Source organism: Takifugu flavidus, chromosome 21 (assembly GCF_003711565.1).
Source record: "Takifugu flavidus isolate HTHZ2018 chromosome 21, ASM371156v2, whole genome shotgun sequence".
Taxonomy (NCBI): Eukaryota; Metazoa; Chordata; class Actinopteri; order Tetraodontiformes; family Tetraodontidae; genus Takifugu; species Takifugu flavidus.
This window is the reverse complement of record NC_079540.1, coordinates 5,302,988-5,330,908: the sequence shown is the minus strand read 5'-3', so window position 1 is coordinate 5,330,908 and position 27,921 is coordinate 5,302,988. Positions and strand designations below refer to the sequence as shown.

The following is a 27,921-nucleotide window of genomic DNA, read 5'->3' as shown; positions in this document are numbered from 1 at the left end:
CTGCACACAAATGGAACCTGCCAGGTGGTGAAGTTCTTCTAAAAGTACCTCATATTCCAGAAAAACACATCAGAACACCCCTAATATGGTAAAAATAAGCTTGGTGCCTCATTTTTAAAATGAATATACCCCGTTACTCCCAGAACATTCAGCCGATTACGAAGAAATCATCACGTCATTTAGGGTCCATTTTAAAGGAGAGCTGAACATGAGGCGGCGCCTGCAGTGTTCCTCTCGGTGGAGGAACGGGGAGATCAATGATGGCAGCCCATTAGCGCAGAGCCAGCCTAAAATGGACGCGTTTGCCTTCTGCTGTCTGTCAGCTCCCCAAAGCATCCAACCACCAGGTGAATCTAGCTGCTGCGCCGTCGACACAGCTGCAAATCTGGGTGTTGCGATGAGATGTATTGAGGACACTGGTCCTGGTTGTGGTTTCAGCTCTCCGAGATTGCTTTTGTTTAATATGAAGGTTGTAGAATTTTCAATTATTTAATTGATGCAGTTCACCTTCTGCTGCCTCTTTACTTTTTTGGAGCTGTTCCCTGGAAGCAGCAGAGCTTCATGTGCAGCTATCCGAGCCTTCAATGGTGCCGGCAGACGGTTTTCCTGATATGTGAAATGTGGAATTAAACAGCGCTTTTGGCAGGCAGCTGTGAGCTGCCGGGGAGTCTGGACCCTTCCTATAGCACTAATTGCTTTTTTCTTTGCCATTTAAGTCGGACACCCCCGAATCTGGTGCACAGTTGTTTATGTTCCCAATTCCTTGATGCAAAATACTCCAGGAATGAAAGGAGTCAGCCTCTTGCTGCCATGATTTCAACTTTCTCCTGATTTTGCACCTCTATTTGGGAGCATCCTGATCCCTACTTTCCTGTGTCTTTGGCACCGTAGTTACATTTAGCCATTACCTCTGCGGGAATTTGAACTACAACTGAAACCTCCCACGCTGTTTCACCTTTAGTTCTTCACCCAAAATGATCCAGTAAGCACAATTTCCCCAAAAATCTCATTAAGACCCACCGCGGCCACTCAGGGCTGCTGCATTATTCATGTGTTTTTCCCAAGCATTCACAAAATGGGTGAATAATTCCAGCTGATATTTAAAATGCACAGCGAGAAATGAGAGACGAGCTGCTTCTAAAAATACCGGTAAACCCACAATACTGTTGTCAGGCCAGTGGAAAGTCATCAACCTTTCATCGGATCAGATAATTTAAGATAAAGTTAAAGAAGGGGCTCCTAATTTTAAGAAATATGCACTGCAACTACTCGATTAAACACAAATCACTTTAGGTGCAGACATACATAATCCAGACAAACCTATGTGGAAAGCACTGAAGGTAGTCTCTGCATGCATCAACCCAACCAAAGAAACTCAGCAAAGTGAACCCAAAACTCTGATTAGCAACAAGAAGTCATAATCGGAAACCTAAATGAACTCAAAACTAGTAAGACAAAGATCTATTCCAACAGAAGGGTTAATGACAGCGTCACAACACCTTCTCTTTCGGTGTCCTGATGATAAAATTGGAGATCATTATGGACAAATTCAGTGCAGACGACAGCAGTAAAGTTGGGTTTGTGTGTCGATTGAAATCTTCCTTTAATCTCAGGGCTTAGATCTGACATCTCCGTAGAGCGGTGGACGTAGAGTCAAACATCTTTCTGCATAAACTCCCACAAGCAGACCTGTTCACAAACCTGAAGACTGCAAACTCTCGCGCTGCATCAGTCGGGGAGTACGCGATATCATTCCACGTCCTGGTTTTTAGCTTCATGAGACACATGCTGCAGGCAAGCCCCAAAGGAAGGCAGGAGGATCCACAGCTGTTGCAGTTAAGTATGCAAATTAGAAAAGCATGGTCCTCACACAACAGAACCTGCCATTAAAATCCCAGCGCTGCATTAAGCAGGAACTTAACGCATTTATGACCCAAAAGAGTCACAACCTGAGGCTGATTTAGGCAACTTCATACCTGAGAACACAGAGGAGAATAAATACTGCTGCATCAATCTTGTGCCACCATTAGAGCATTGTTGCCTGGCACAATTCATCCACATAAAATACCGCTAACTGTATTTACTGAAGATGAAAAAAGAGCTGTGTAATACGCAACAGACGGCTAGATACTCGACTGAAGTGTACAAGACTGATGACTCAACCATCATCAAATGTTCATGTGCTGCATTGTGCCACGTTTCCCCCAGTCTCTCATCAAGTACCATAAGGACAAGTGTCTCTCATTTCCATGTGCACTGACAGTAGAGACTAACTCAGACTGGCAGATGGGTAGAGGGCATCCAGTAAACAGCAACTCAGGACATGGTGACATTAAAGCATCGTTCAGTGGACGGCTCATTACAGACCGGAGCTCTCACATGCAGCATGCACACGTTGCAGCTGCGTTCACCTGCAGGATGAGCGCTCGCTCCTTCTGTTTTTTTTATTTGATTTTCTAAACAGAGTGAGTGCTCTGTCATCAGATGATAGCTTTGTGTGCTGAGCATGAATGCTTCCCACAGGCTTCTCCATAAGGCAACCGATATTCAGGGATTACAGGACTGAAAGAGAAGAACTGGCATGAAATAAATGATTAATTTAATCCCACCAATTATTCTTTGGCAAAAATTGCAGTTTGGCTAATCCCAAATGGTGTTGATGATAAGGACCGAGGCGCGGTGTTAAGAAGACGTGATCCTGCCATTTGTAAGAGAGATTCCACGTTCAGAATTTCAGTGTAATGAACTCTGACATGTGCAGCTGTAAAACAGCAGTCTGTTTTGACAGTGCTGACAATTGGGAGGATAGAGAGCTGGAGAGCTGTACCTGTAGCAATGGAGGCTAACAAAGCAGAGCTAGCAGTGTAGGAAGAAGGTATGGTCTTATTTCTTTTTAGCTTTTGTTTCATGTTTTACAGTGTCAATATTTGGAAACTACAACAGCAACAACATCCGAACTCCTGCAAAAACAACAGTCCAACATGAAGCAGAAACTAGAAGAAGGAAAATACTAGTCAGTTTAATTAAAAAATACATATATAGAGTGTAAAGAAAAGCTTCAGAAAGGCTGGATCTGATGGAGCTGACAGGTTTGCATGTACTGGGCCGTGTGTATGTGTGTCTCCACCTGTTTTGTGACCGTGTCCTGCTTGTGCCAGACTGTCTGAATCACGCTCGGGCGAGAAGGCAGAACTAAGGCCCTTCTGCTTTCATTTATAATTCAGAGCAGCGCCACGTACCATTTGTCTCTTACTGAATTATAATTTCACATCTCCTGCTCCTGGGGAATTGTTTCTTGCGCCAAGAGAAACAGGAAGAAAGGGAGAAAATAGGTGGGATCCGTTTTTTCAAGGTTTCAGGTATACTTTGGTGAAAGCTTTATTCTAAAAGAGGGCAGGATCATATTCAGAAATGTACCGGTAAAAGCGAGGGGGAAAAAGTATTTGTTTCTTTAGAAATGGCTCATATGCTTCCATTGATGACGACAAACCCACCCTATCAAATACAGTATGAATGATTTATTTTGAAAAGATTAGACAACAGGTTATTTATGAATTAGGGAGTGTCAACTATAGCCAGCGGACATTGGATGTGACCTGGTGTGACACTCGTGACACTGTTCAATCAGTAACGGGTGTTATTAGACTGGACAATACTCCGATTTTGGATTAAAAAAGCCTCTTTAACAACAAAGATAACCCCCTAAATAGGGCGTGACCTTGAAACCGATAAGCCTGATGTGCGGCTCGGCAAATAACCCATGTCTGAAATTTAACGAGCAAACTTGAAACGACAGCGGCAGCACATCAGAAGGATTTTCCACAACAGAGATGTGCACAAAAATCCCACAATGCCCAGTGAACTGGGAGAAAATGTGTGTGTGTGTGTGTGTGTGTGTGTGTGTGTGTGTGTGTGTGTGTGTGTGTGTGTGTGTGTGTGTGTGTGTGTGAGAGAGAGAGAGAGAGAGAGATTGTCCCATCTGATGCGGAGTGCTTTGCGACAGGCTGGCTGAAACACATTGGTCAACCTGTCGTCACTATTTCTGACTCACTGCTTAACCTTTGTGAGCATTCCACTACTTGGTGAAACAAGGGGGAAGTGGATAAACGGATGGGGGGGGACGCACACACACACACACACACAACACACACACACACACCACACACACACACACACACACACACACACACACACACACACACAGCCACATGTTTGTACATCTGTCTTTGTGGGGAATCTTAATGAAAGAGTGCTCTAACCTTCCTTGACTCTGCAAAACATTCTGGCTCAACCAAAATGTCCTCACTGTGCAGGTGAATTCTGCTCCTGACTATGTAGCACATGAAGAATTTAAAATTAAAAGTGAGCTGTGCATTTACCGCTCAGAGAAACCACTCAGTCATCAGACAGGCTGATGGGTAACTGAAATACCAGCGAAGACTTGCCTCCGCTGCCAGCGACGACAGCGCGGTAAAACACCCAAATCGGCTGACGCGGGCATTTCAGCTGCCAGACGCTGGAGTTCAGCTCTCTTAGATGTCTCTACTCAGCTGGGAACGCTACAAAACAAAAATACTTGAAACATTGGTGCGTGATTCCTCGGCCCAAACAAAAGCCCCGTCTAATCTCCGTAGCATTCAAAGAGCAGCCACCTGTTACAATGAGCCGCATCTTCCTCCTGTGATCGCTGCATCTGAAGGGGGGGGGGGCACACCGCGGTCTTCTGTTTGCAGACAAAGCCTGTGTAGAAAACAGACCAGCTAGTGGAATCCCGGGAGCTAATTACTAGCCCCACTATAATTGTCTTTAAATACCAGGTGGGAAGAACAATGGCCTTTTCAGACAAAAGATCAGGCCTGAACGAAGGACATAAAGTAAATCTGCCACTAGGAAGGACAAACAGAATTCTATGAGCGTGCGATCTGCAGTCAGAATATTCTCAAAGGGCACAAACACAGCAATCAGAGGCACACACAGTTTATTGATCTCTGCTGGACGGTAAGACCAATATTCATCCATGTCAGCGGGACATCCCTTTAGCGCATGCAGACCGTCATTTAACCATACCCATGTTTCTATGTTATACTCCCCTCCACCTCCAGCCAAGATGTCGATGCGCTGATCTGGCCAGCTGTGGGGACGCACGTCTGAGTGCAGCAGCCACTAAACTGGATCAGAGTAATATCGATTGATTAATGAACGCCTACAAGCCAATTATTTCTCCCTGCCCTGCAACTGTCCAGAGATTTTATTTATCATAGTGGAACTAGTCAAACCTACCCAATATTGACAGTCAGGTAACGTCATACTGAGTCGTAACATCTACACCCTTCGTGATGCTTTCTCTATTCAGAAAGCATCAACTCCAACTGACAGCCGCCTTTTAGAATTACTTTCCATCACATTATGTGTAGATAATATTAAATACTAAACCTGGATAAATGGTCAAGGTCCTTGGATAACTGTCACCAAAATGCAATAAACTGAAAACTGGGCTTATTTCTCATAAACATGGAGACAGAATGTACTATATTAGTCAGGATATTTAAATTTAGCTACTTCTCTAAATGGACTGGACCTATTTATCCTTCAGACACTTGGATTTGGCTGGGACCTACTGACAGCAGAAAAAGCTGCTAATTGGGGACAATTAAGAGTTAAGAGAAAGTGCAGCATTATGAAGGAAAGCAATTTCCTGAGGATAATTTGCACTGATGAATCACCGATTCTGACAATCCTGCCCTTAAACAAAGAATGGAAACTCTACTGATAATGAGAGGCAATGAGGCTGGTGTTAGAGTCAGATCACTCTGTCGTGATAAATGCCTACGAAATCAAGAGAGGAGAAGCAAAGAATGAGAAAATGAGAGAACAAACATAGGAAATATTTCTGTATTCTGCTCATGCAACCCAAAATATCTCTTCTGTGCTTTTTAGGCACAATAGCAAGCTGCAATACAATGCCCTGGGGCAGAGAAAGCCTTCTTATAATAAGCTGCCACATATTATTCTTAAAGCAGGAGTGCAAACACGCTCCTTTTTCTGTACTGCAGGGCAGAGGGGAATGATAGAGCAACAGACCAACCACTCAAAGGTGCCCTCTCAGTGGTCTTCAGAGCTGGTTCGTATCTAAGCCAGGAAAACTGGCGCTGAATATTTAAACCAGAGGCCCACGGAGCCGACAGGAACCGGAGCCTCGACTTCCTGTTCTCATGAATGTGTAGTTGGCCAATATGGCATACACTAGCCCAGCATGATGGATCACCTGCTACGCCTTCTTAACAGCTACATGGGGGAAAAAAAGATGGATGGCACGTCAGAGAGGAGTATAAGCAAGGAGGACAAGAAAAAAAATAATAATGGAACAATTTCAAGTGTGAATATCTCGAAGGCCATTGCAGAATGGAAAATGACTGGAAATGTTAATAGTTCTATCCTCCAGGATGTTAGATCACCGAGTGTGACTCCATCGGAGGTGATCTATCACATCCTACTGTTGGCAAATTGCTGCACAATCTGCAGTTTTGACACAGAACCAGGCCGACAAAAAGGATTCCTCAACAATTTTAGAGCGGGGGAGAAAAATCAGAAGCTAGTTGCTGCGTTTGAGGATTAAAAAAAACAGCATAGACATGAAAAACTAACGATCCTTTGAGATTTGAGACCGTCTCGTATGTGTCTTCATACAATCAGCTACATAAACACAGCCAAAAATACCCACATTGGTCCACAACAAATCACTACCACTAATTACAAAAAAAACCCTTAATAAACCAACCTATAAATTCATTTTAATCCGGTCGGATTGAATACAAGAGATCCAATAAAACGGCAGGTAAAGGCACAAAAGATGATGTAAATCGACGACTCGTCTTTTGTTGTGGCAGCATTGTGGCAGCTCCAGAGAGTGAAAAAGGCTGTGTCGAAATCTCCCACCTTTTAAAAGCAGCTGAGGCGGCGCAGCGAGGGGCTTGACACAATCTCACCATGAACCAGAGGCTGGAGCAGGTTGTATTTAGAAATGTCAGGTAATCTGTCTTTCAGGGATGAAAAGGCGGCCGTTGGGGAAACCCTTTTTTCCTTTGGAGCAAATCAATGCAGAAGGTGGTTTCATACCACAGTAAGCAGAGGAGGAGCACTGAAAATACACTTGCAAAATAATGAAAAGCACTTTACGCCATGCCTAAAGACAGGAAGTTGACTCACGCTGGGCAGGAAGCAAACTTCAATATTTCTAAAGCTAACGTTGGATATAACATCAGGTAAGCAGGACAAAGTCCTCTTGCATCTTAATGCTCTCCACTTTCTGTCCCCACTTACATTTTTGCTGTTTCACTTCCAAATGAATGGGCGATTGTTTGGTGGGCTATCTGCGGCAGACCGGAAGACTTTGATTTATTCCCGCTGCTCACACACTGACACAGCGACAGCCTGGATTGTCTCCTGCCCATGATGAATGCCCCCCAAACAGATGTACCGACCTGGGACAAACCAACTCTGGATGCAAATGACTACAGGTATTCATTGGAGGCTGGTGGTTGAGGGGAGGCTGCTGGACCCTGTGGTCCAGGGAAGCTACAGGGCAAACCTCAAATCGAATCATTAATTTTGTAAAATGAATAGATGCGTTGAGACTGGGCTGACACAATATTTCTGCTCTTATGCAAACTCAACTTTGGGAGCCTGAATTAAAAAGTCGCTCTGGCTTTCTCACACGCCAAAATGATGGACAGAAGCGTGAGGAGGGCAGCGGCATTCAAACCTGCAGCACTCAGCAACTGACAAACGCTTCAAGGTGTATTATTCTCTGATATGTCCCCTGTGTTTCCTAAAAAGCCACCGTCTGTGACTGCCCCAAAAGTCCATCATTGTGTGTGTGTGTGTGTGTGGTGGAGAGAGAGAGAGAGCGAGGGAGGGAGGGAGGGAGGGAGGGAGGGAGCGAGACAGAAGAGGCTTCTTATTAAATTATCTCTGTGCTTTTACAGCGAGCACCCTCCACCCATCTCTTTCCATCGCTCTCCTCAGCTAAACATTTGTCTTTCCATTCATGGGTGAATTTGTATTCCATTGAGACAGGTTCCTGTTGGGCGAGGGGGGAAGGGGGTGGAATGGGTGCAAAGTCCGAGTTCGAGCTCACTGGTTTCCATCTCATTGCTCGGTTAAAGGCAATACTGTGAAATCACAGCGGCGCTTTGGTATTGATCACCAAAGGTTACAAATATAGTCATCATTAGCCTAATGAGCCAACTCAAGATGAACGTCTTCAGAAGCCGCAACACATTTGTCACCGCGGCCTTTGTGCACGTTTCAACAGGCTGCTTCCATCATTTGTTCCCCTTGTAGCTGATCTTAAACATGTCCAAACACCGAGGGAGATCATGTGCTCTGGTTCAGCACCAGCTACGGTGGTGTCGACCCCCTCAGCCGGCCCCCTCCGACTGGTCAGATGACTGTTTATTTAGCAACACTCCATTAAGTTGACGCGGCGACTCCGATCACACGCCGCACCACTTTCGCTTAAATCAAATTGACAAGAACCATAATCAATAATGCTGTTAACATTATTCCAGGCAGCAAAATGCCACCTGTTCTGGAGCCTTCGAGCAGACGCAGAAGATACAGGTTTTTGAAAGTTGAAACCAAGCATTTAGTCAGCTGTTAAAGAATCGCTCAACCTGAAAAGCAACCACGAGTGGTTACGTGCTGCCACCAGCCAGGGACCTTGATCACATGACCTTTTGTCAGGAAACCAAAAAAACATCCCACAACATCACACTGCTCTGGGTAAATAATCTGGATTCTCTCAAATTAAATCCCATGAACTGCCTATTTAGGACTTTTTTGAAAGAAACAGACACAAACATTGTTTCACTAACTAACTAAGAAGCTTTTTACGTGTAGCTTGAGCCAAAGGAGCTGGTTCCACATGCCAATGCATGATGTAAAATCCTAAAATGATCTAAAATGGCTGTGGAAAAATATATATTTTGTAAAATAACTTGACAATCAGCCCCCCAGTTTCACCTTGAGTCAAAGCAAATGGATTTAGCCAAATGAATGAAAGCGATGCTTCTGAGACTCACCGGCGCTCTAATAAGACATTCCTATTAAACCTTTTAAGTTATTCAGGCCATTCAATAACTGGTTTGATATGCAAACAAAAATACAAGAAGGGATTTAAAAACTGACAGTTTTGAAGTATCTTAATGCCTTACTGCAAAAGAGAAACCAAGCTAATGGGCCAACCCACGCCTCACATCCCAGTGCAGCATTTGCCACGAACAGCCTTTTTTTCACTTTTACAATTTCACAGATGACAACCTCACCTTCATGTTTTTCGTGGGTTTTTTTTGAAGTGGGGAGTAAAGGAGAGTTTTGTCACAGATAATTAACCCTGTCAGCCTGTAACCTTCTCAAAACGAATAGCAGGAAATCTCAAAGGCAGCTCTGCTGACATTTAGACTGTTTGTAGAGCTGTCTACCCTTTTCAGCAGCGCAGGGACAAGACCAGTCAACATATGCACTTTATTGCAGTTCTTCCCCGCTATAATGGCAACAGATGCGGTTTTATTACTGCAGAGCAAAATCAGATGATTGCTGCTTGTGAATTTATGAAAACAGACACTTGTCAAGTTGTCTAAGCAGCATGTCATGGGAGAGATATCGTTTCCCATATATCCACTCTTCTCATACTGTAACCGGGCCAGTGTCGGTGCGGTATTGATTTCAGCGTGCAGTAAAATCATTTAGGCCGAACAATTAGGAGGTTGGAAACAATTAAAGTCATCAGATCCGGCCACTTTCCTGGAACCTACGTGATCAAATATTCATAGATTTTCTTTTTCTTTTAAGGATCCCGTTACTGATGATGCGCAACTGTAAATAGATTTTGATGAATTACATAACACATTGTTCCCCTGTCACACTAATAAGAAACTGTATCTATACTTCGTACGACAGAGCCGCCCTAGTGGTACTGTGGACCCTAAATCATTAGAGCCACATTTTCGACTTGGTCTTACTCAAATTAATGTCTCCCAAAAACACCATTAATATATTGATGAGAAGGAGCCAGCAGATATGTGATATTAGTGGAGAGAAACTGGCAGTCGGCATCCCTGTGCCCAGATTCAACAGCTGTTTACGGGAACTTTTCTGATGTTTACAGAAATACACCGGGCGTTAAAACCGCCCAGTGGGACTAATGACTGTAGACACGGGGGAGATGCTTTAAATGTGGTTGTAATTGAGCCCGTGATAGTCTCTGCAACCCTGAGAAAAGCATCCTAATAGGCAGAGGGGAATTATCCAGCTCACAATCAGCAAGGCTTGCAAAGATACTCAGATTGCCTTATAGAACAAAAGCGTGGAGCAAATAAAGCACGTTGGCACTCGGACTGCCTGCATAATGCAAAAACCTTATCAGAAGAAGACAAACGCACCTTCAAAAGGAAAAGAATGTGAGAAAAGTGAATGACGAGGAGGACCGCCCCGATCTTCACCTTGTCTCTTTTACATTTCTGTGCCTGATCTGCCGTCACTCCATCTTGCTTGCTCTCTGCAGACTGCAGGACGGCCCCAGCTGACTAATCAGAATGCTGGCAGGGCCAAAAGAGAGGCCGGGACTCTCGGAAAACAAACATCGGCAGTAAATCAGAAGTAATTTCGGAGGATGATCGCAGATGGTGCGACACGAGCGCGCTCCTACGAGTTGCGCGCGTCCCTGGTGATTTGCGTTTCCTGAGCTGCTGTCTTTGCTTCTCCAGAATAGCCTGGAGGCCATTACAAATGCAAATAAAAAACATGGCTTGAGACCAGTTCTGGAACTTTATACGCTAACCGACGGCCCCTGCAGCACGCAGATAACTGTGACTGGCAGGTGAGCTGGGCCAGACAAAACGGCTTAGTGCAAATATACATGATGCCATGTCAACATCTCACACGGCGGAGAGACTCACCCCACTGTAAAGGAGCGAGCTGCAGGTGCTCCAGGACGAGCTGGTTGAGGACTCCCTCCACGCTGGCCTCTCCATGGCGCTGCAGGGACGGGTGAGTACAGTTAAGAAAAAAGCTTGGAGACACTCATGGTGGTCATCAAAGTGACAGCGCCATGGTTCCCGGGGAGGAATCCAGAAGAGCACAAATGTATACAGAGACACATCTACCGTCGCTTTAACTTATTCCACTATAACACTGAATTTTGATCATCAGCTCTTAATTTGACATCATTTTAGATAGATTTATGAAGACCTGTCACCCCCACAACACATCAAAGCCCATTTTCAGAATGTTGTCAATATAAATCAAAACTGAATGCATAGTTGTTTTTAATCATATAAAATGTAATAACCCTCAATCAGATGAAACTCCATACATGTTACAATGCGTCACGTTATTAATTCATCTGTGCCTACCGGGAGCGGATTTATACACCGTGCTTCAAATGGTCAAATTCACTGGTCACGGAGAAGGCGGCTATTGATGCATGAATGCCACATCAAAATGAATACATGAGGGCAATTACGCAGCTAATATGTGATGAGAAGCGGGCTGTTGATCATTTACACAGCTGACATTTGGAATAATGGCTGAGACGAGCGCAGCCTGGAGCGTTGAACCTGTTTATCAATACATGAAGTGGAGCACGATATGCATGCAGAGGGAGACATAAAGGGAAAAAGGCCTTCTAAAGTGCTTCCACTGCACCTGCAGAGTCCTCTCCCATATCAAAGAATGAATTGTAATGAGTGTTCCAGTATGCACCTGTGTGTTATTTTCATAAACAATGGCGGCGCTGTGGATTCGGCAGGACTCTTGTGCATCTGCTCTTAGAGTTGGCTGCTAATGTTGGGTAACAGTGCTGCATTTCCATGCGCGCAGCCTGTTGATGATCAGAAGTCTGATCCGACACTCTGCAGCCATTCCTGGCAAGAGCTCTTATGAGTCCACCCAGAAATGGACGTGTTACATAAGACCTTGATTATTTCTACTGAGGTCACTGCACAAAAACAAAAAAAGGAGTGCCACCATGCCAGGATAGTACAGTAGGCTGGGATTTTCTGGGTGGCGAAGGCACACACGGCACACCTGATTGGTGTTTTCATCAACACATTAGAGTGTTTTTCATTTGTGTAACGTGCAAGTTGTGCCGTGCAGAAAACGATACAACTTTCAGCTATTTTGCAAATATGGTCTATTTGCCTCACAGAGAACTAATTTAGCATCATTTGCAGAGCCAGGCCCAGATTATTTATTAATTCATTTTACTACATGTTTCTAACCCATTGAGGACCGGCTAAGAGGAAATTCCAATAACCAGGATGGCAGAGAATTCAGCAGTGATGATTCGTTAAATTGGCAATAAAAAGCTAAAGGAGAGACAATTATTACTGGTTCATTCCTCTCTTCTTGTTTTTTTTTAGCATCAGGCTAAACGAGTCATTCCTGGTATCACCAAGCGACCATCAACAAAGCAGGAAATAATGCTGGAAGGAGCTTGTAAATTCCAAATTAAAGTGACTTGCTTTGCTGTGGGCAGTGCCGGTGCTCCAGAGTGTGTCACACACCGCATTCAATTACTTTATTTCTTTAATTTTACGTGCTGTAAAGAGAAAATCCACCCCGAGGCAGAAATTTCATTGTGCTAGTCAAATCTTTTTCGACAGCTGAGTCACTCTCCATGCTGAAGTGGCCCCTGTTTTAAAAAAACAAGCCTCCTCGTTTGGAAATGTCATGTGACGATTCTGGTCCTAAATTCACTGATGCCTGACAAACAAGTTGCTCAACAGAAGCTGAGTTTACTTGCATTTAAACAGTCGGGCTTGCACTTTTGAGTGGCTTTTCCCTCATTTTATCTTCTTTCCGTATTCCCTCCTACATGTTGACTAATTACTCCTTAATAAAACAAAAGATATAATGATGGGAGTGTTGATGCCTTCACCAGAATGGCAACTTGATTACTATAGACATTGGATTTATCACTATTTAAGCGTCGTCTTAACCATGACAAGAATGACAGCCGGTACTAAAACAGCAAAAGATGGTTTTAAACACTTTTTCTATGGTTCGATGAGGTTAAACTAGTGCAAACCAGTGTTGCCACTTTTGTTCATAAGTATTTTACAGGCTAAAATCCACCAAGGTCATTCAAGAGTTGCTGCTCTGTTAACTGGGTGGAAAAAAAACCACCTCGTACCAGTGAACGGAAGCTTGTTATGCGAGGAAATCAACCTTTCACATCATCCGCAGTCCCTCCAGGTGCACACCTTAGCAGATGTGAGTTGAGTTCCTGCATGTTTTATCATGGGTTCCTTCGAAGCAGACATGTTGTATTGCCGTAAGGTGCACGCCAACTCGGCTAGCTAAGGCTTTTTAAAAAAAAAAAATCAATCAAGCTGGCTGAGTTATGATCCAACTAGCAAACCAACTAGAAAAGCAGAAGGATGCTGGCCAGAGACCCACGCCTGAGTTGATTGGCAGCCGTCTTGCATTCCCACGCCAACAGCACCAATGGATAAACAAAGTGGGTAAACAAAGCAAGGCGAGCGGGGCTACTGCCAGTCTAGTATTTAGTGGCCGAACTTGAGCACTTCCTCAGAACTTCGGTCACCGTGCTTAGAAATGTCGTACTTTTGGCCAAATACTGTAGATGGCATTGGGTCAGGGTAGTTTGAGTCATGAAAGCAAGCAACTCCTATTTAGGCTCATTTAGTTGTTGATAATTAGTCTGGCAGTTGTACAGTACCTGCCTGAAATCTGCATTCTGATTAATTACAACGGCATCCCCGAGACAGTTTCAAGCTTCAGGAAGTAAATCTTTTCAACTTTTCTTCACTTCCTCACAATGGGACAGGTTTTCTTGGCATTGACTTTCACGTCTACGGTACCTGCATGAGACTCATTTAGCAGAGTGCATGTGCAGCGGCGGTACATGAACAAACCATCTCGACAGTAGGAGGGAATAGATGGGATTGGCTCTCCTGAGGGACGCACGGTCGCAGCAATATAGTCGAAAATGACCTCGCGCGGACCACAAAGCTTAGCCACAAACTAGGACCTATGGGAGGATATTAGATCAAATGGCTGCAGGAATGCTGCACAGCCACATCTTCAACATGGGAAGAGGCAGCACATATGTATTTTCCATCTGTCAGCACAAAGCTAACTTCAGCCCAGAAGGTCTCCAGATGCATGATCCAGATGTCCGCTACTGAAGACACACAACCCCGTGAAATGTTTTGTTTGCCCGCAATACACATGCGAATCGGTAATAAAGAACTACCTCTGCTTTTATGCTGTCTATATGCAGCCACTACAAAAGGATATGATGCTCCAGCAGATTCCCAGCTTGCTGTTGATCTGGCAGCCTTGGGCATGTTGTCGGTGCTCCTCCAGCTGTTTCGGGTTGGTGTAGGGAACCGTCTCCTCTTTCGGCTGTGGCAGACTCTCGAAGTCGAACTTGTCAACCTGGATGGCCATCCTGCAAAAAAGAGACGGGAGAATGCTGTTATCCACTGTAATCAATGAAGAAACAAACGATTCCTCTGTATGCTGGCTAAACAGCTGCATTGACAATTAACTATTGTTAATTATTCAGCAATCGTGCGACATTCCAGGGACTGTCAACGCTGGTGGGCTTTGACAAGAAAGAGATGGGAACAAATGAAAGCTTGTTGAATAAGTTCATAAACCAGGTGACAGAAAAGCAGAGGGCCTGTGGACATAAAGCAGGAGCTTCCATGTGATTGGATGTAACTACACAATCATGGCAAGTGAGGGAACTTCTGCTACTGCAGCTACATCCGGTTCAGCTTTAGATATCTCCAGATTTTATTGTGAAACGCTGCTGAGTGACGTGAAGTTACAGGCAAACACAGCTGCAAACATGCCTTTGTCACGAGTGGGACTGGGTCTCTGGCAGTATTGTGGCTAACTCCTGTGTTTACCCCTCATATCTGACAGAAATGGCTGTTGTGGTCGACGATCCCGGCATTGATCCAAATATTGAACCCAGAAATGTTGTCGCACTGAATAGGAGCAGCAAATGAAGAGGATTACATCCTTGGACGGGAGAGTCTCGCACCATCCTAAATCGCATAGAACACAGATATAAGATCCTGCTCTGCCGGTAAGGCTGCTCAGTGCTGATTAAGACATTCTGTATATGTATATACAGGCTTTTATGCATTGGCCGGGATGTGCGAATCTGGTGCAAAGAGCTCTTTCAACAGGTGTGGACAATTGAAGTTGTGCCGCATTGCACTGGCCCCCTGCAGCTTGGCTCTGCTGTGGCTTCTCTTAATGTCCTTCCCACAACATTAGCCGCCCAGGCTATCTTTTTGCTGCCAGTTAAAGGCTCCAGTAATTACGTATAGTTGTACAACGATGCCAGGACTGACCGTCACTCTTTGGCTAATTCAATTTGTGCTGCTGTCCATCACTGCACAAAATATCCTTCGACCCTTAAGGAACAAAACTCACTTACAAAGTTAGCAGGTCAGAATAAACAATCGGCAAGCTCAGCTCAGCTCGACGCGGAATGAATTGTCATTATGAGTAATGGTCTTAAGGCTTTAAGTGCTTAGCAGCGGGTCAGCCGAAGGGTTCCAAAAGTCTCACTCAGGAAATGGACTGAGTTGGGCACCTTGCCTTAAAGCACCCGGACATCCATCTCCCCAGGTTGTTGTGTTAAGAGGGTCCTATAAAGGACTCTCTCACTGTATATAAAGCTAAACAGATCAATCCAGACATGAACACAACTAAACATGAGGAAGGTGAGGAAGACGGGCAGTCCAAGCAAGCTGACCGGTGCTCCGCGACAGTTCCTCTCAATGCACATACGAGGGAAAATCTCATTAAGGCACCTTAGATCCTTGGTGATCTTGAATCTTACTCAACGCCTCACCTGTCCATCGTTCTGTTGGAAATTGAATTACAGGACACACACACAAAAAAAAAAAAAAAATCCTCTTGATAACTCCAGACAAATAAATAAAGCACATCAAAAAGAGTTAGGGGAGGAAAGCCAATTCAATTATCATTTCACAGCCTTTGCAGCAAAGCAGAAGACAAATTAAATAACGAGACTTCAAAACCGGCCGGAAAAAAAAAAAGCCGCTGTTTTTGCAGCATCACACTCAAACACATTTGCCTTTGAAGATTAGTGGTGTTGCGCTTATGTCACTGACTGAAGTCCCATCTTCACATGGCCGTTGCCTCTTCTTCAAAGGAACCCGTTACACAGCAGGTCTAAAAATACCACGCAAGACTGTAAATGGACCCTGAACAGAGAGAAGCTGTCTGGACAGGCTGCAACTGCTGTTTCTGGGCTATGATTACAAAGGACCAGAGGACTGAATTTAATTTGGCACTTCAAAAAGGGAACAATAGGGACATAATGTTACCAAGGAAACGTGTGCATTGTGTAAATGCAGGATTTAGCATTTGTTGGGATAATACATTCTGCATAACTCTAATTAAAGACCAAATAGTTGAAAATGATTTTCTCAGTGATATGAGCTCATTAACTGGGCAGCTTTCCACTCCCCATTACTGAATAATGACTAAACACAGACACAAATTTGGATTTTCTCAACTCGTACAACTAGAAACAGGCAAAAACAGTATTTGCAGCTTGGCATTGCTCAAAGGCACAACTTATTCAGAGTTTAATAGTTCTGCAATAAAACGATACTATAACTTCTAAGTCTCTATAAGTGAGTACACCAGCAGTATAACAGTTTCCACAATAGGCTGCAGGATTAGCCTGTGCTTGAGAAATGAGCCATTGGGGGTTTTAATAAGAACCTGGTTGCTGCTGCAGTTGTTGCTCAATATATCCAAGTCTAATTCTAAATCTCCGCACCACCCCGTCTCCCTCTGGGCCCTCATTTTCCTCATCCAGACTGGCGGACAAATGTGAACGGAACACTGGATAGATGAATGGAAAGATACTTCGACTTCACCATAAAACCTTTGGCAGAATCCGCTCAGAATCGGTGTTAAAACAACACACACACACACACACACACACACACACAGAATCTGCAGAAATCTGAGTGAGTACTTGTGCTGGTGGGTAATGAGAGAACCCATTTGTCACTGCAATCATAATAGGAAGCTACATCTGCACTCAGAGCATCCACATCATCATCATTTCCATGTTTTTGAATGCAATTTTAAAAAGTCCAATAACCCCAATATAGTTTAAATGCACGTTTCAGCTCCTACAGTTACCGTGAGATTACGGTCTCCCCATACATCACATTTGCTAAATGTGTATCTATATTACCATTATATTAGTGTTGCACAGTGCTCGTGGAGAATAAGACCACAAGGAGGTTAGGTGTTTATTAAATCACTAGTAAGTGTGAATTTGAATTATATATGTATGTGAGGGCTATGGAGTGAACCACTGAACAAGCTTCACACCCATGAGCTAGCTTAGACTGAGCTGGCGCCACCACTGCAGCCCTCCAAAGTGGATATAGATAATTGATGGATGGATAATGGCTTCGCATATTGAGAGATAACGGTGCTTACAGCCCAACCACCAAAGACAACGATAAAATATTTACACTACTTTCACCACTTTGGTGTACTTTGCAGCGCGGAACACAACACAGGCGACCAGAACGCACACAGGGACCCCAAAAGCACAATGGATACGTATTTACTGTGGAACGATGTGGGATGTGCACATTATGTGACTAGGGTTTGCTGCCCATTCATCTTATTTCCCCACCGGAAATAAAAGCAAACAAGGCTTGTTTTGCTCAATAGAGCTGGTCCTCAGCGTGTGACTTCTGACACCATGTCAGTAATTACCAGCGTCCTGCGCGGGGCATTCAAGTCTGTTTTGGTAATAACGTTATTTAGGATGAGCCGGTCACAGTCAAATGACCCTTTCCTAATTAAGTGCTGTGTTGTCTCCAACCAGAAGGAGATAATCACATTAAAGCATACAGGGTGTCCGACCTCTGCAGAGCGACCAAACATTTCCATCCCAGTCACGTGCATAAATAACCACACCTCAGTGCTACTTTACTGCGCTACTGCTGTGTAAAGCTACTCGTCTGCAAGGCGTCAGCTATTGCTTTATGCTTTAACTCCAGCGAGCACGCGTTGTTCCTCCCGTGTGCCGGTTGTGAGCATGATGTGAGCAAAAGTGTGCAGTTTGAATAATCCTCCACAGCAGCAGGAACCATTTTGCATAGCTGCAGATTTTGTTGGATCATGAGGGAGAAGTGGAGGGCAAAAGAAAGGTTCGTGTTTGGATGTGTGTGTGCGTGCGCGTCTTCGCACGGAGAGGGTTATTTTTACCTCACGTGCGAGAGCTTAAGGGCGGAGATCCACAGAGGCCCGTGCAGAAGCGGGCGAGAACAGCAGTCTATTTTTAGACTGCGGCTGACTCTGTAACCCTTTGGATGCAGCGACTGCAGAGGCAGCACTGCTCCATCTATCAGCATCTCATTTCATATGCAAAGCTTTCTTTTTTTAAAAAAATGTTTACCACCAATTATTGTTTACGGATGGATACAAAAAAAAGATTGAAAGACGGTCAATGCTGCTGTTTCGAATCGATCTTAAGCGGAAGAGGGCGACTGGGGTTGGCAGCGAGAGCTATTTTTATCCCTGCTGCTGAGACGGAGGAACCGTTTTGGGGGGTTATTTGCTATTATTAGATTGCAGGGTAAAGACTGTGGGCTGTAGAAGGGAATGACGTGCAGAAAATGTCTCAAGCTGGATTTAAATAAGGGTATTTAAAGATTATTCCTAATAATTTTCCACAAGTGGTCCTGTAGGTGAAGTGGGAAATTTAGTAGGGCTCATTGTAAATCCGCCCACGGAAAGTTTCAGCTGATAAGAAGAGGAAATGAATAAAAGAACTGGAAATCTGGCTTATCTGCAGTATACCGACAGTAACACCGCACGTGAAATGGTTCAGGGAAGAGGTCTGTGCCTCTGGATGGAGCGACTCAGGCAGAACATGATTGTGAGGAGGGACGCGAGTGGAAAAAGGAATTGTAATATTCTAGAAGCTGAGCTACTTAAGGGTGGTCAACAGGGCTGAAACGCCCCCTAGGGAAGATATTATTTCAAAACAATGTGAGCGTAGAAGGGGAGAAAAATCTCCTGCAGATGCTCAGAGATGGAAAAAGAAAACAGGTCGGCGTGAAGCTGAATCTCAATGAGAGGTAAGATGGAGGATGAAGCCCAGCTCTCTTCTTTGTCACCCACACGGCCACAAGACTGCGCATTTTTAACGACCTTTTGGGTAAATGCACCAAAATTAAAAGAATAAAGTCACCTGAGGCGATGTGCGAAGAAAGGTTTATGTTGGTTGACTTCGGACGCGTTTATGTGCTCTGCCGCCGCAAAAAGTAGCACCGTGGAGGAAAAAATGGTCTCCGTGGAAACTGGCTTTGTTTAAAAAGCTCATACAACAGGGCTCTCTACCCCTGCAGCCAGTGGAACTGGCAGAGCCAAAAAGATGTCGCCGCTCCAGCTGACTCCAAACTTGATGGAGTCTGAACAGCAGGGGAGGGAATATGCTGCAATGTCATTCCCAGGTAGCGATTTGTTATGCATTCACATTTACATTTTTTGTGGTCTACTGCTTTGACCCTGCATAATCAGTTAATTGCTATTGACTTTAGAAAAAAAAAAGACAATTCCCTTTTCACCTATATTTTTTGCAGGGTCGCTTCATTTTCCCCCAATACACACTTTAAATGATCGAAATTAGCCGAGCTAATTTGCATGCTGTTTAAGCTGCACAGTGACCAAGAGTCTGACCATTTGTTTAATATTCAAGGTCAGTGTGAAAGGGGAACCAATTGTTTTGCCTATCCCACACTTATATATAAGAAAAATAAGATTTGACTCTTTCTTTTTGTGTATTCAGCTTAAAACAGGCAATGCTGATTAACCAAAATGTTCAGCCCAAGCGGCTTTGGAATCTGAACATCAGCACTGTCCGCAATGGAAAACTGGTTTAGGAGTTTGTAGAAGCAAAGAAAAAAGATCTCCTTTTTGCAAAGTCATTATCTTGCTTCTGTTGTTCAGGTTGTTTTAATAAGTCAAGTTGATTAATGAATCAACAGCTGCACCTGCAATAAGCTAAGAGGGAAGATGTGGGGCCTGTTGGAAGGATGGAGACGTAGGATGAATCAGCACCTGAACTAAGAAAAATTAGCGCGATTATGCAAAATTTTGGAAGACCAAAATGATTCTTTGAGGATTGTTTTTGTTTGCTACCTCTCGAAAAAATCATATAAGCATTTAGATGCATTTACACACATTTGTATCCTAATGGATACTCACAGTAGATCACACTGTGAAATATCTAACCTGAAATGACGTGAGCAATTCCCTTTTTACCAGTTGGCTGAATTTAGCCGTCTGCTTAACATGGCATTTATGCTGTGTTTATAACATGAAACTGAATTTCATTTTGACGCACCACATCGTCAAAACAGGAAGAAAGGTTGACAATAGTTTTACTGCCACACACTGCCACACACAAAAATCCAGGTACTACAGTGTGTAATGAACGAGTGGGTGATGAAAGATCCCCATTTTCAACTTCAGATGTGACGACGATATCAAATTATCAGGATAGCACCGTGGATGCTTCCTGGGTGAGCCTCAGACCTCCCCCTTTTGTCCCACTCTCCTGGTTCTGCTTTAATCAAAGCCAACGTGGGGATAAGCAAAGTTGGAGCGCTCCTGTTGCAGCCGTCTTTGAAAGCCCGACTGAAACTTTTTCATCCCCTATAACGGCCATTAAAAAAAAACATCAAGGGGATAAAGACCTTGCGAAAGATATGACTGTGAATGATATGAGAAGATAAAAGGGCCACTCTTTCACACACCCAAGAAGACTACTTACGGCACCGATCTGAAGCGGCTAATGTATTTTAATGAGCGGAGATGCTAGTGTATGAAATATGACTTGCTGTCCCTTCATGTGACTACAGGAAAATTAAGAGCTATTAGATGTGAGGGAAAATATGGCTGACTGACAGTCTTTTTGTTTTTTTTGCTGCTGCTGAGTCTTGGATGAAGACTCTGGAAAGCATCTTGTGCCTGACACCTCATTCATCACAGAGCAGGAGAGAATTGTGAAATGACGGGGCCATCTGATGTCAAGAGGAGAGGAGCTGATGGAGACAGGCCCAATATGGTTCAGCAGACGGAGATCTACAAATCTATGGCCCAGGAGCCTTTTTGCATGCATAGTCTTGCTCCCCATTGACTGATCAGTATGTATATCGGGTGTGTGGCAACAGAAACGATCAACTGTGCTGAGCGTTTGTTGATAGGAAGGCATCCTAAAGGGGTGTGCGGATACTGTACCCTGTGAAAGGAATCAATATAGCCAATCTCAGCTAATCAGCTGATAATGAGTTCATGTTCGGTGAGCTCAGAGAGACATTTAGAGGGAGGAAACCGGAGTCAAAGGAAATAGCCATGTCTACTGGGAATGTCAGGCAAGGGGACAAGAGCCAAAGTGCGCGTGTGTCTGTTGTTTTAACTTCACCCAATTGTTTCAGGGATTTTCTCTCAAAATAACTTATAATCATCAATAATGACGTATTAATGAGAATTATTGGATGCAATCCGTAGCAGAACTGGGTTATTTCTGTCGCTTCTGCCCGAGAATATTGCGCAGGAATCCAGGGAAAGCTGCTCACCAGCAAGCAAGAGCCAAATTTCAACATATCATTACATAAATAATTACACATTCCCTGGAAGTGGTGGTAAATGCTTTGTTTGAAATTACAGCTAAGCGCATCTGAGCAGTTCTCTTCTGCGCATGGAGGATTACGGCCCAACGAGACGCGTTGTCTGGCTCCATCTGAAAAGATGCTTCTCCGCCCCCTTACTCCCCAAAATAATAGCGCACCACCCCCATAAGACGCGCTCATGAGTCACCTCACTGTACCTCTGCTAGGGGCTGGAAAAGCCTGTAATAGTAAAGGAATCACAAATTGCAACTTTCTAGGAAAGTGACAAATGATGAAGACAGAAATAGCAAAGTTGCAAATGAAAAAATGCCTCGAAATGGAAGAAAACCTGGTTTATTTAATCTATTAGTCCTTACAGAAGCACTGACGGAGCTGTAGAAAGACTCGAGGCGTCATCATAAAACATTCGGAGGGGCCGCCGCTGTCAGAAGTGCCACGTCTGCTGTGTCGCAAAGCAAATATATTGGTCTCAATTTAGTGGCGCCCTGTTGTGTTGGCGAGATTTGCGCACGGTCTGGACATCCCGCCGTTATTCAAGACAACCTGTAACCTGTTTGAGAGTTTTTCTAAAGGGACAATGACAGCTTGGATTTACTTAATAAGCTCCTATTTCTCTCCTTTTTGAGTTCTCCAGTTTGTCTACCACAGAACGCCGTTCCGAGCTGGATGGCGAAACTCACCTCTGGCATTCACTGGCGTGGAGAACAAGGTCCTGGTTGTTCTTGGCGTTGACTGTGAGCTCATGCTCTGTCGGGTTGAAGATGTCAAGCAGAAGGTGACATTGCCGGGTGCTGCACAAGAGAGAAGGACACAGGTCAACACTAGCATTCAGTGTGTCCTGTAAAGATGGTGTGAAATGTGTACATTTAATGTGCAGTCATAGGTGCATATAAAAATAAACATAACCACTAGGAGTGCTGGGGAAATGATCAACATTGCAGTGACATTCATTTAAATGTGCAGAGAGAACACATTTAAATAGATACACACGATAAATAAGCCCTCAACTGAAAACGATTTGCTGTTATTTATATTGTAAAGAGGCGGGAGGGCATGCATGTAGATGGCCTCAATTCTTTCTATTTCGTTTATCCTGACGGTGCACGCGCTTACATGCGCGCGTGCACTCGCAGACCAGATCAAGAGGAGGCGTGTTGCACTCATCAGTCCTTGTCATGAGATCAAAGGCTCATTAGAGCCGCAGGTCTGGCTGCAGGAGGCCGTCTCCACATCATCCTGCGCCTGCTATTCTCATGCAGATCTTAAGGAGGCCACTTTGTGATTTAGATCAATGCAGGAGACACAACCCTGACTATCAAAGCGTTAATTTCAACTCTCAGAATAGATGTGTGTGCACATGTGTACATGTGTGTTTCCTCTGGTAATGAGGGCTAAAAGGAATGGACTGTCCTTATACAGGCTGTGTATCATCACCTTAGTATACCATTATTATTAACGTTATCTTTTGGTATCATGCCTGGCTTTCTGCCAGCATTTGGGGAAGGCGCCAATGACTGTGAGGTGGTCCATGGCATGCGCATGTGAGTGAGCCCTGCGGGGGACTGGTGACCAGTCCAGGGTCTATGCTTCTACCTGGAAACTGAGCCGAGACCATCTTTAACACCGAACTGGTGATAGTTACAACAAAATGGATGGAAGGTTCACAGTCAAGCGGTTAGAATTTACCTTCCATCACTGCCACGATGCTCCACCAACAGCCAGTTTCCTGGCTCTTAAATCTCAGGGTTAATGGAGTCTTAAGATGAACCAAGCCAGGTCCTTAATAAACTGCTCCAGCAATTAGAGGGGCATATTTTTTTAAGACTTAGCAATGTTTCTTTAATTGTCTCTTGGTCTCCGCCTGTGAATGTGATTAACAGGTTGAGCAGAGAAAAGGACTGATTTGTGGTCCATCTCGTTAAGCTGTGGCAATCAATCTGACCTCCCAGTTAAGATCACAGCCACATTGTTCATGTCCTGGACAAATGGGGGGGTGTGCCAAAGCACTTGGTGCATCTGTAGTAGCCCAACAGAAACACATCAACACAAAGCAAAGTGAGGCCAGAGTCTGATCATCAACTGAAAACAAATACAGTTACTGACACCGACAGGGCATGAACTGGGACGTTGTTATTGTTAGCGCGATGGGTGGCACAATTGGAACACACAGTCAGGAAAAAAAACCAACAAATCAATGGAGCTGGGCCCACACTTCAGTCCATTCTGCAAATCTGCAATCAATAAAGGCTGCTGCTCTGCACAAAAACGTGACATTTTCTCAGTACAGGAAATGTAGCATCTCTAGTAAGCTTGGTCAGATTTAGCGGACTGCCAATGAAGGGCTATTTTTGGCATCACGGTGCCAATAATGGACGGTCAACTCTCCTTTAATGGTCACGTGTAAAGACTCATTTAGGAGCGATCGGTCCGCGTCGGCATGTGCGCCACATCAAACGAAGACATAAATCTGACTGCAGTCACTCAACAGTGGCCCTGATTGGACCGATGCATATTTCTCTTTTCTAGTAACGTAGGCAGATTTCTGCTTCCACACTGATGCAAAGGAGCATGGATAGAAAGAGGAAGCCGGATCTGACAAGACTCAAGACATGTTTGAGATTCTGGCTATTTTTGTGTTATAAAACAGACAGGAGTAAAAAAAAAAAAAAAAAAAAAAAAAAAGGTCTTCGCCTACAGTAGCCGCACAATTCCTCACATCCTATGGATTGAGGAAATGTTTCCCCTATAGAGTAATGTCTTCTCTGAGGGAACGCAACACCGAGCAAATGGCATTTTAACAGCTCCTTGTCAAGTATGGATCACCTAGAGTTCCACACGTCCTTTACGGATCTGTCACCCAACATGTGAGGAAGGGAGGAGAAAAAGAAAAGAGGAGAGGAGAGGAGAGGAGAGAGAGAGAGAGAGAGAAGAGAGAGAAGAGAGAGAAGAGAAGAGAAGAGAAGAGAAGAGAGAAGAGAAGAGAGAGAAGAGAGAGAGAGAGAAGAGAAGAGGAGAGGAGAGGAGAGGAGAGGAGAGGAGAGGAGAGGAGAGGAGAGAAGAGGAGAGAAGGTTCGAGCTGCTGTCAAGGCAAAGGGTGGAAAGCACTTTTGGATCAAGTGGAACAATAAAGAAGGGGACAGAGTGGGTAGAGAAGGACAGTCTCCCAGAAACTGGATATTCTTTCAACAGCACACAGATTCTCTTGTTTATTCTTTTTTACCTGAATATTCGATTTAACTGTTGTTGAAAAAATATGGATTAGTGCTATAGTGCACTTGGATGTTCTGACATTAGACGGAGACGACATCTGTTCGCTCTGTATCAAAGCTAGTTTTTACATTATTGATGCATCCGAACAGACTGTTTGGATATTTATCATCCATCTTTTTCATAAACGCTCAAGTGCCCTGGAAACCAGGCTGCAGCAAGAAGAATCACATAATATTGTACATTAAAGCCAAACACGCTGTTCTGCTGATGACATTTCACAGTTGTGAGACTGTAATAACATCAAACAAATAATAAACTCTTGATCAGTTTAGCCCAGTATCCTGCACTGTTGCTCCTGCCTGCAGAGGTTTGAGGTTGATGCTAAAACTGATACTGTGGGCAGGAAGTTACACTAGTTTAGGCCATATTTAAAGGAATGCGGCCATTATGAAAGGAAAAGCTACCTGAAGCAGACAGAGCACATCAATATTAAGAGAAGCAGCAAACACGGACGTTAATCAGCTGACAGGTTAGCTGCCGTGTTGCGACGTCGGTACGATGACTGCAACTTCAGGGGTGTCGTTTAAGATAAATATATATAATCTTATGCTTGTTATGCAACCGTGAGGAATTTAAATATGGAATACTGTAGTGCTGTAAGAGTTAAAGACAAAGGCTTTATGGGAAAAAGTAAAAGGACAAATTCAATAAGATCAAGAAAAAATGACAACAAAGGATACAAGGAAGGAGAGAAGAAATTTTGGCATTGCCGGAAATTTATACTTTGTTCTGGAGTTTCTCATCACAAATTACAATATTCATACAATAGGTGTGTGTCTAAAGAAACAGACAGAAGATAAACTGAGGCATTATTTAAAAATTTTACACTCAATTTGCTTTTAAATCACAGCTGGAAATGAAAATCAAACAATCTTAAGTCGACGAGAATAATGCCTCAAAACTAACTTCACTGGAAGGTAAATATCGAACAAACCTTCATAAACACGACACAGGAAGATTATTAGTTCAATCCCACAACCGGAAAGGTGATTTTGCCACCGATTAAAACTGGGAGGCACATGTTATCTATGTCTGCCCTGTGTTGAAAGGCGACGGAATAAAAGGTGTCGGGAAAGCGGTAAAAGAGAGAAAGAGGAGATGTGAGGAACATCTCTTTGGTGGTATCAGCAGTGATGGATGGCTTAAGCTGCAGATATGATTGCGGATAATGATTCACCTCAAGTGGCCATTACACGGCTGCGATCTGTCTGTGCCATGTTGGGTTGGCGAAGGTGAAAAGCTGAAATGTGTGTGAGGAAACACACGGGACAAGATAGCAGTGGGGGAAAAAAACCCTGGATATCTAAATAATCCACAGCTGCCGCAATTTGAAATGATCGTCAACAAGTCGGATTTGAGCGCTTGAAGAGAAAATCCATACGTATCCGTGCCTTCTATAGGGAGATACATTTACTGGCATTGCTCCTAAGAAGGAGCCTTTGAAACTGAGTTGTGTTACTCCTGAGAGTGAGGTCCATTTGCCACAGTCCTTCTGGCTTCGCTAATGTTAGTACAACATCTCACTTTAATTAACATCTAATAATTCAAAGAAATGCAGGTTCAAAAGCTCTTCCGATTCTACACTGATTCAATTCCGATTCTACTTCTACACTGATAGAAGAGCTGAAGAGAGTGAAACCAATTACTGCGCTGTGAGAAACGAACAGACGCCTTTGAAGCATTCCAAGTGGAGAAACTGAACTCAAACGCTCCATTCACGAGAGCAATTGTTCCACTATCAATGCGAGCAAAAACCAATGAGCATGAATTGGCGACTTGAAGCCTTTTAAAAGAATGAAAGAACAAAAAGAGCTCGGTGGTGAAGCGAGACCAGACCGTCGCCACCAACGAAACAAATGGGAAATAAAATGCATATTCATTTTTAATTTAAAGTTTGAGTGGCACATATATCACATGCGTGGATCATTAGAGTCTTTTTCTATTTTTTTAGATCTTTATCTCTTTCCAGCAGCGTATTAACAGATGCTTAGTTGGATTTAACTTTTGTCTGAGACAACCACGACACCCACAATCCATTTATTGTCCCCTGTTCTTTCTAGCCTGATGACGGCAGCAGAAGCCCTGCAGACAATGACAGAGGGATGTCTCCTTGAGTTACACCTCCTGCGGGGACTTACTGTGGCACTGCATCGTAAATACAGCGAATGCCTTTCATCAACTTTGCAGCGAAAACTGATTCGGTTGTATTAAAACAGGATGTGTTAAATCATATTAGCATGCGGCTGTATTTTGTAGGTAACCAGTGGTCAAACTGATTGATGCAAATGTTTAAAAATCTTATTAAGTCATGAATTACATTCTCTGGCTCAGGCTTTATTTTAAGCATAAATATGAGGGTGTTTTTAACATTCTTGTTTTCCCATTTTGGAAGGCCTGCTCTTTTTTTTTTACATTTCAGGGAAATGCAGAATATTCTCTGTTACCTGGTTGCAGGGAGTGTGCTGACCCTGGTGAAGAAAACAGATGGCTCCACGTCAACGTGGACTCCTAAAGAGAGCTCCCTGTAGTAGCCCTCAACTTTGCCCGCTCCTCCTGAATACTTGAAATTCAACACCGCTTCCAGGGTCTGAAAAACACACAATAAAAACATCACAATAAATCATTTAAACCTAGCTAAGGAGCCGCTTTTATGAAAAAAGAAATGTACGCAGGCTTTAGCATAGGAATGTTGTATGTTAACGGAGCTTCACATCAATGCAGAGACCACGTTCATAAAGGGGGAGAAAATCAACACTGGCAACACCACAAGTGCATTGCTGGCTGTGCTAAACAGTGATGGGAGGAAACTAGACATGGACAAACTTAAAGCTATTAGCCGCTATTCTGTGGAGGGGAAAGGCCACAGGACCAGCAGCCGAGTGGGTGAAAAGATAAGGAA

At 43.9% G+C, this 27,921-nt stretch overlaps 1 protein-coding gene across 2 annotated transcripts in view; it reads right to left on the bottom strand.

Moving 5' to 3' along the window:
* trappc9 (trafficking protein particle complex subunit 9) overlaps positions 1–27,921 on the bottom strand; it is an 84,829-nt gene that overhangs the window by 17,241 nt on the left and 39,667 nt on the right. For both annotated transcript variants that reach the window (XM_057021602.1, XM_057021603.1), the window contains 4 exons: positions 27,467–27,609; positions 22,433–22,543; positions 14,327–14,479; positions 10,959–11,050 (listed from right to left, as the gene is read on the bottom strand). In XM_057021602.1, the coding sequence (XP_056877582.1) occupies positions 10,959–11,050; positions 14,327–14,479; positions 22,433–22,543; positions 27,467–27,609 (499 nt within the window). The remainder of the gene's footprint in view (positions 1–10,958; positions 11,051–14,326; positions 14,480–22,432; positions 22,544–27,466; positions 27,610–27,921) is intronic.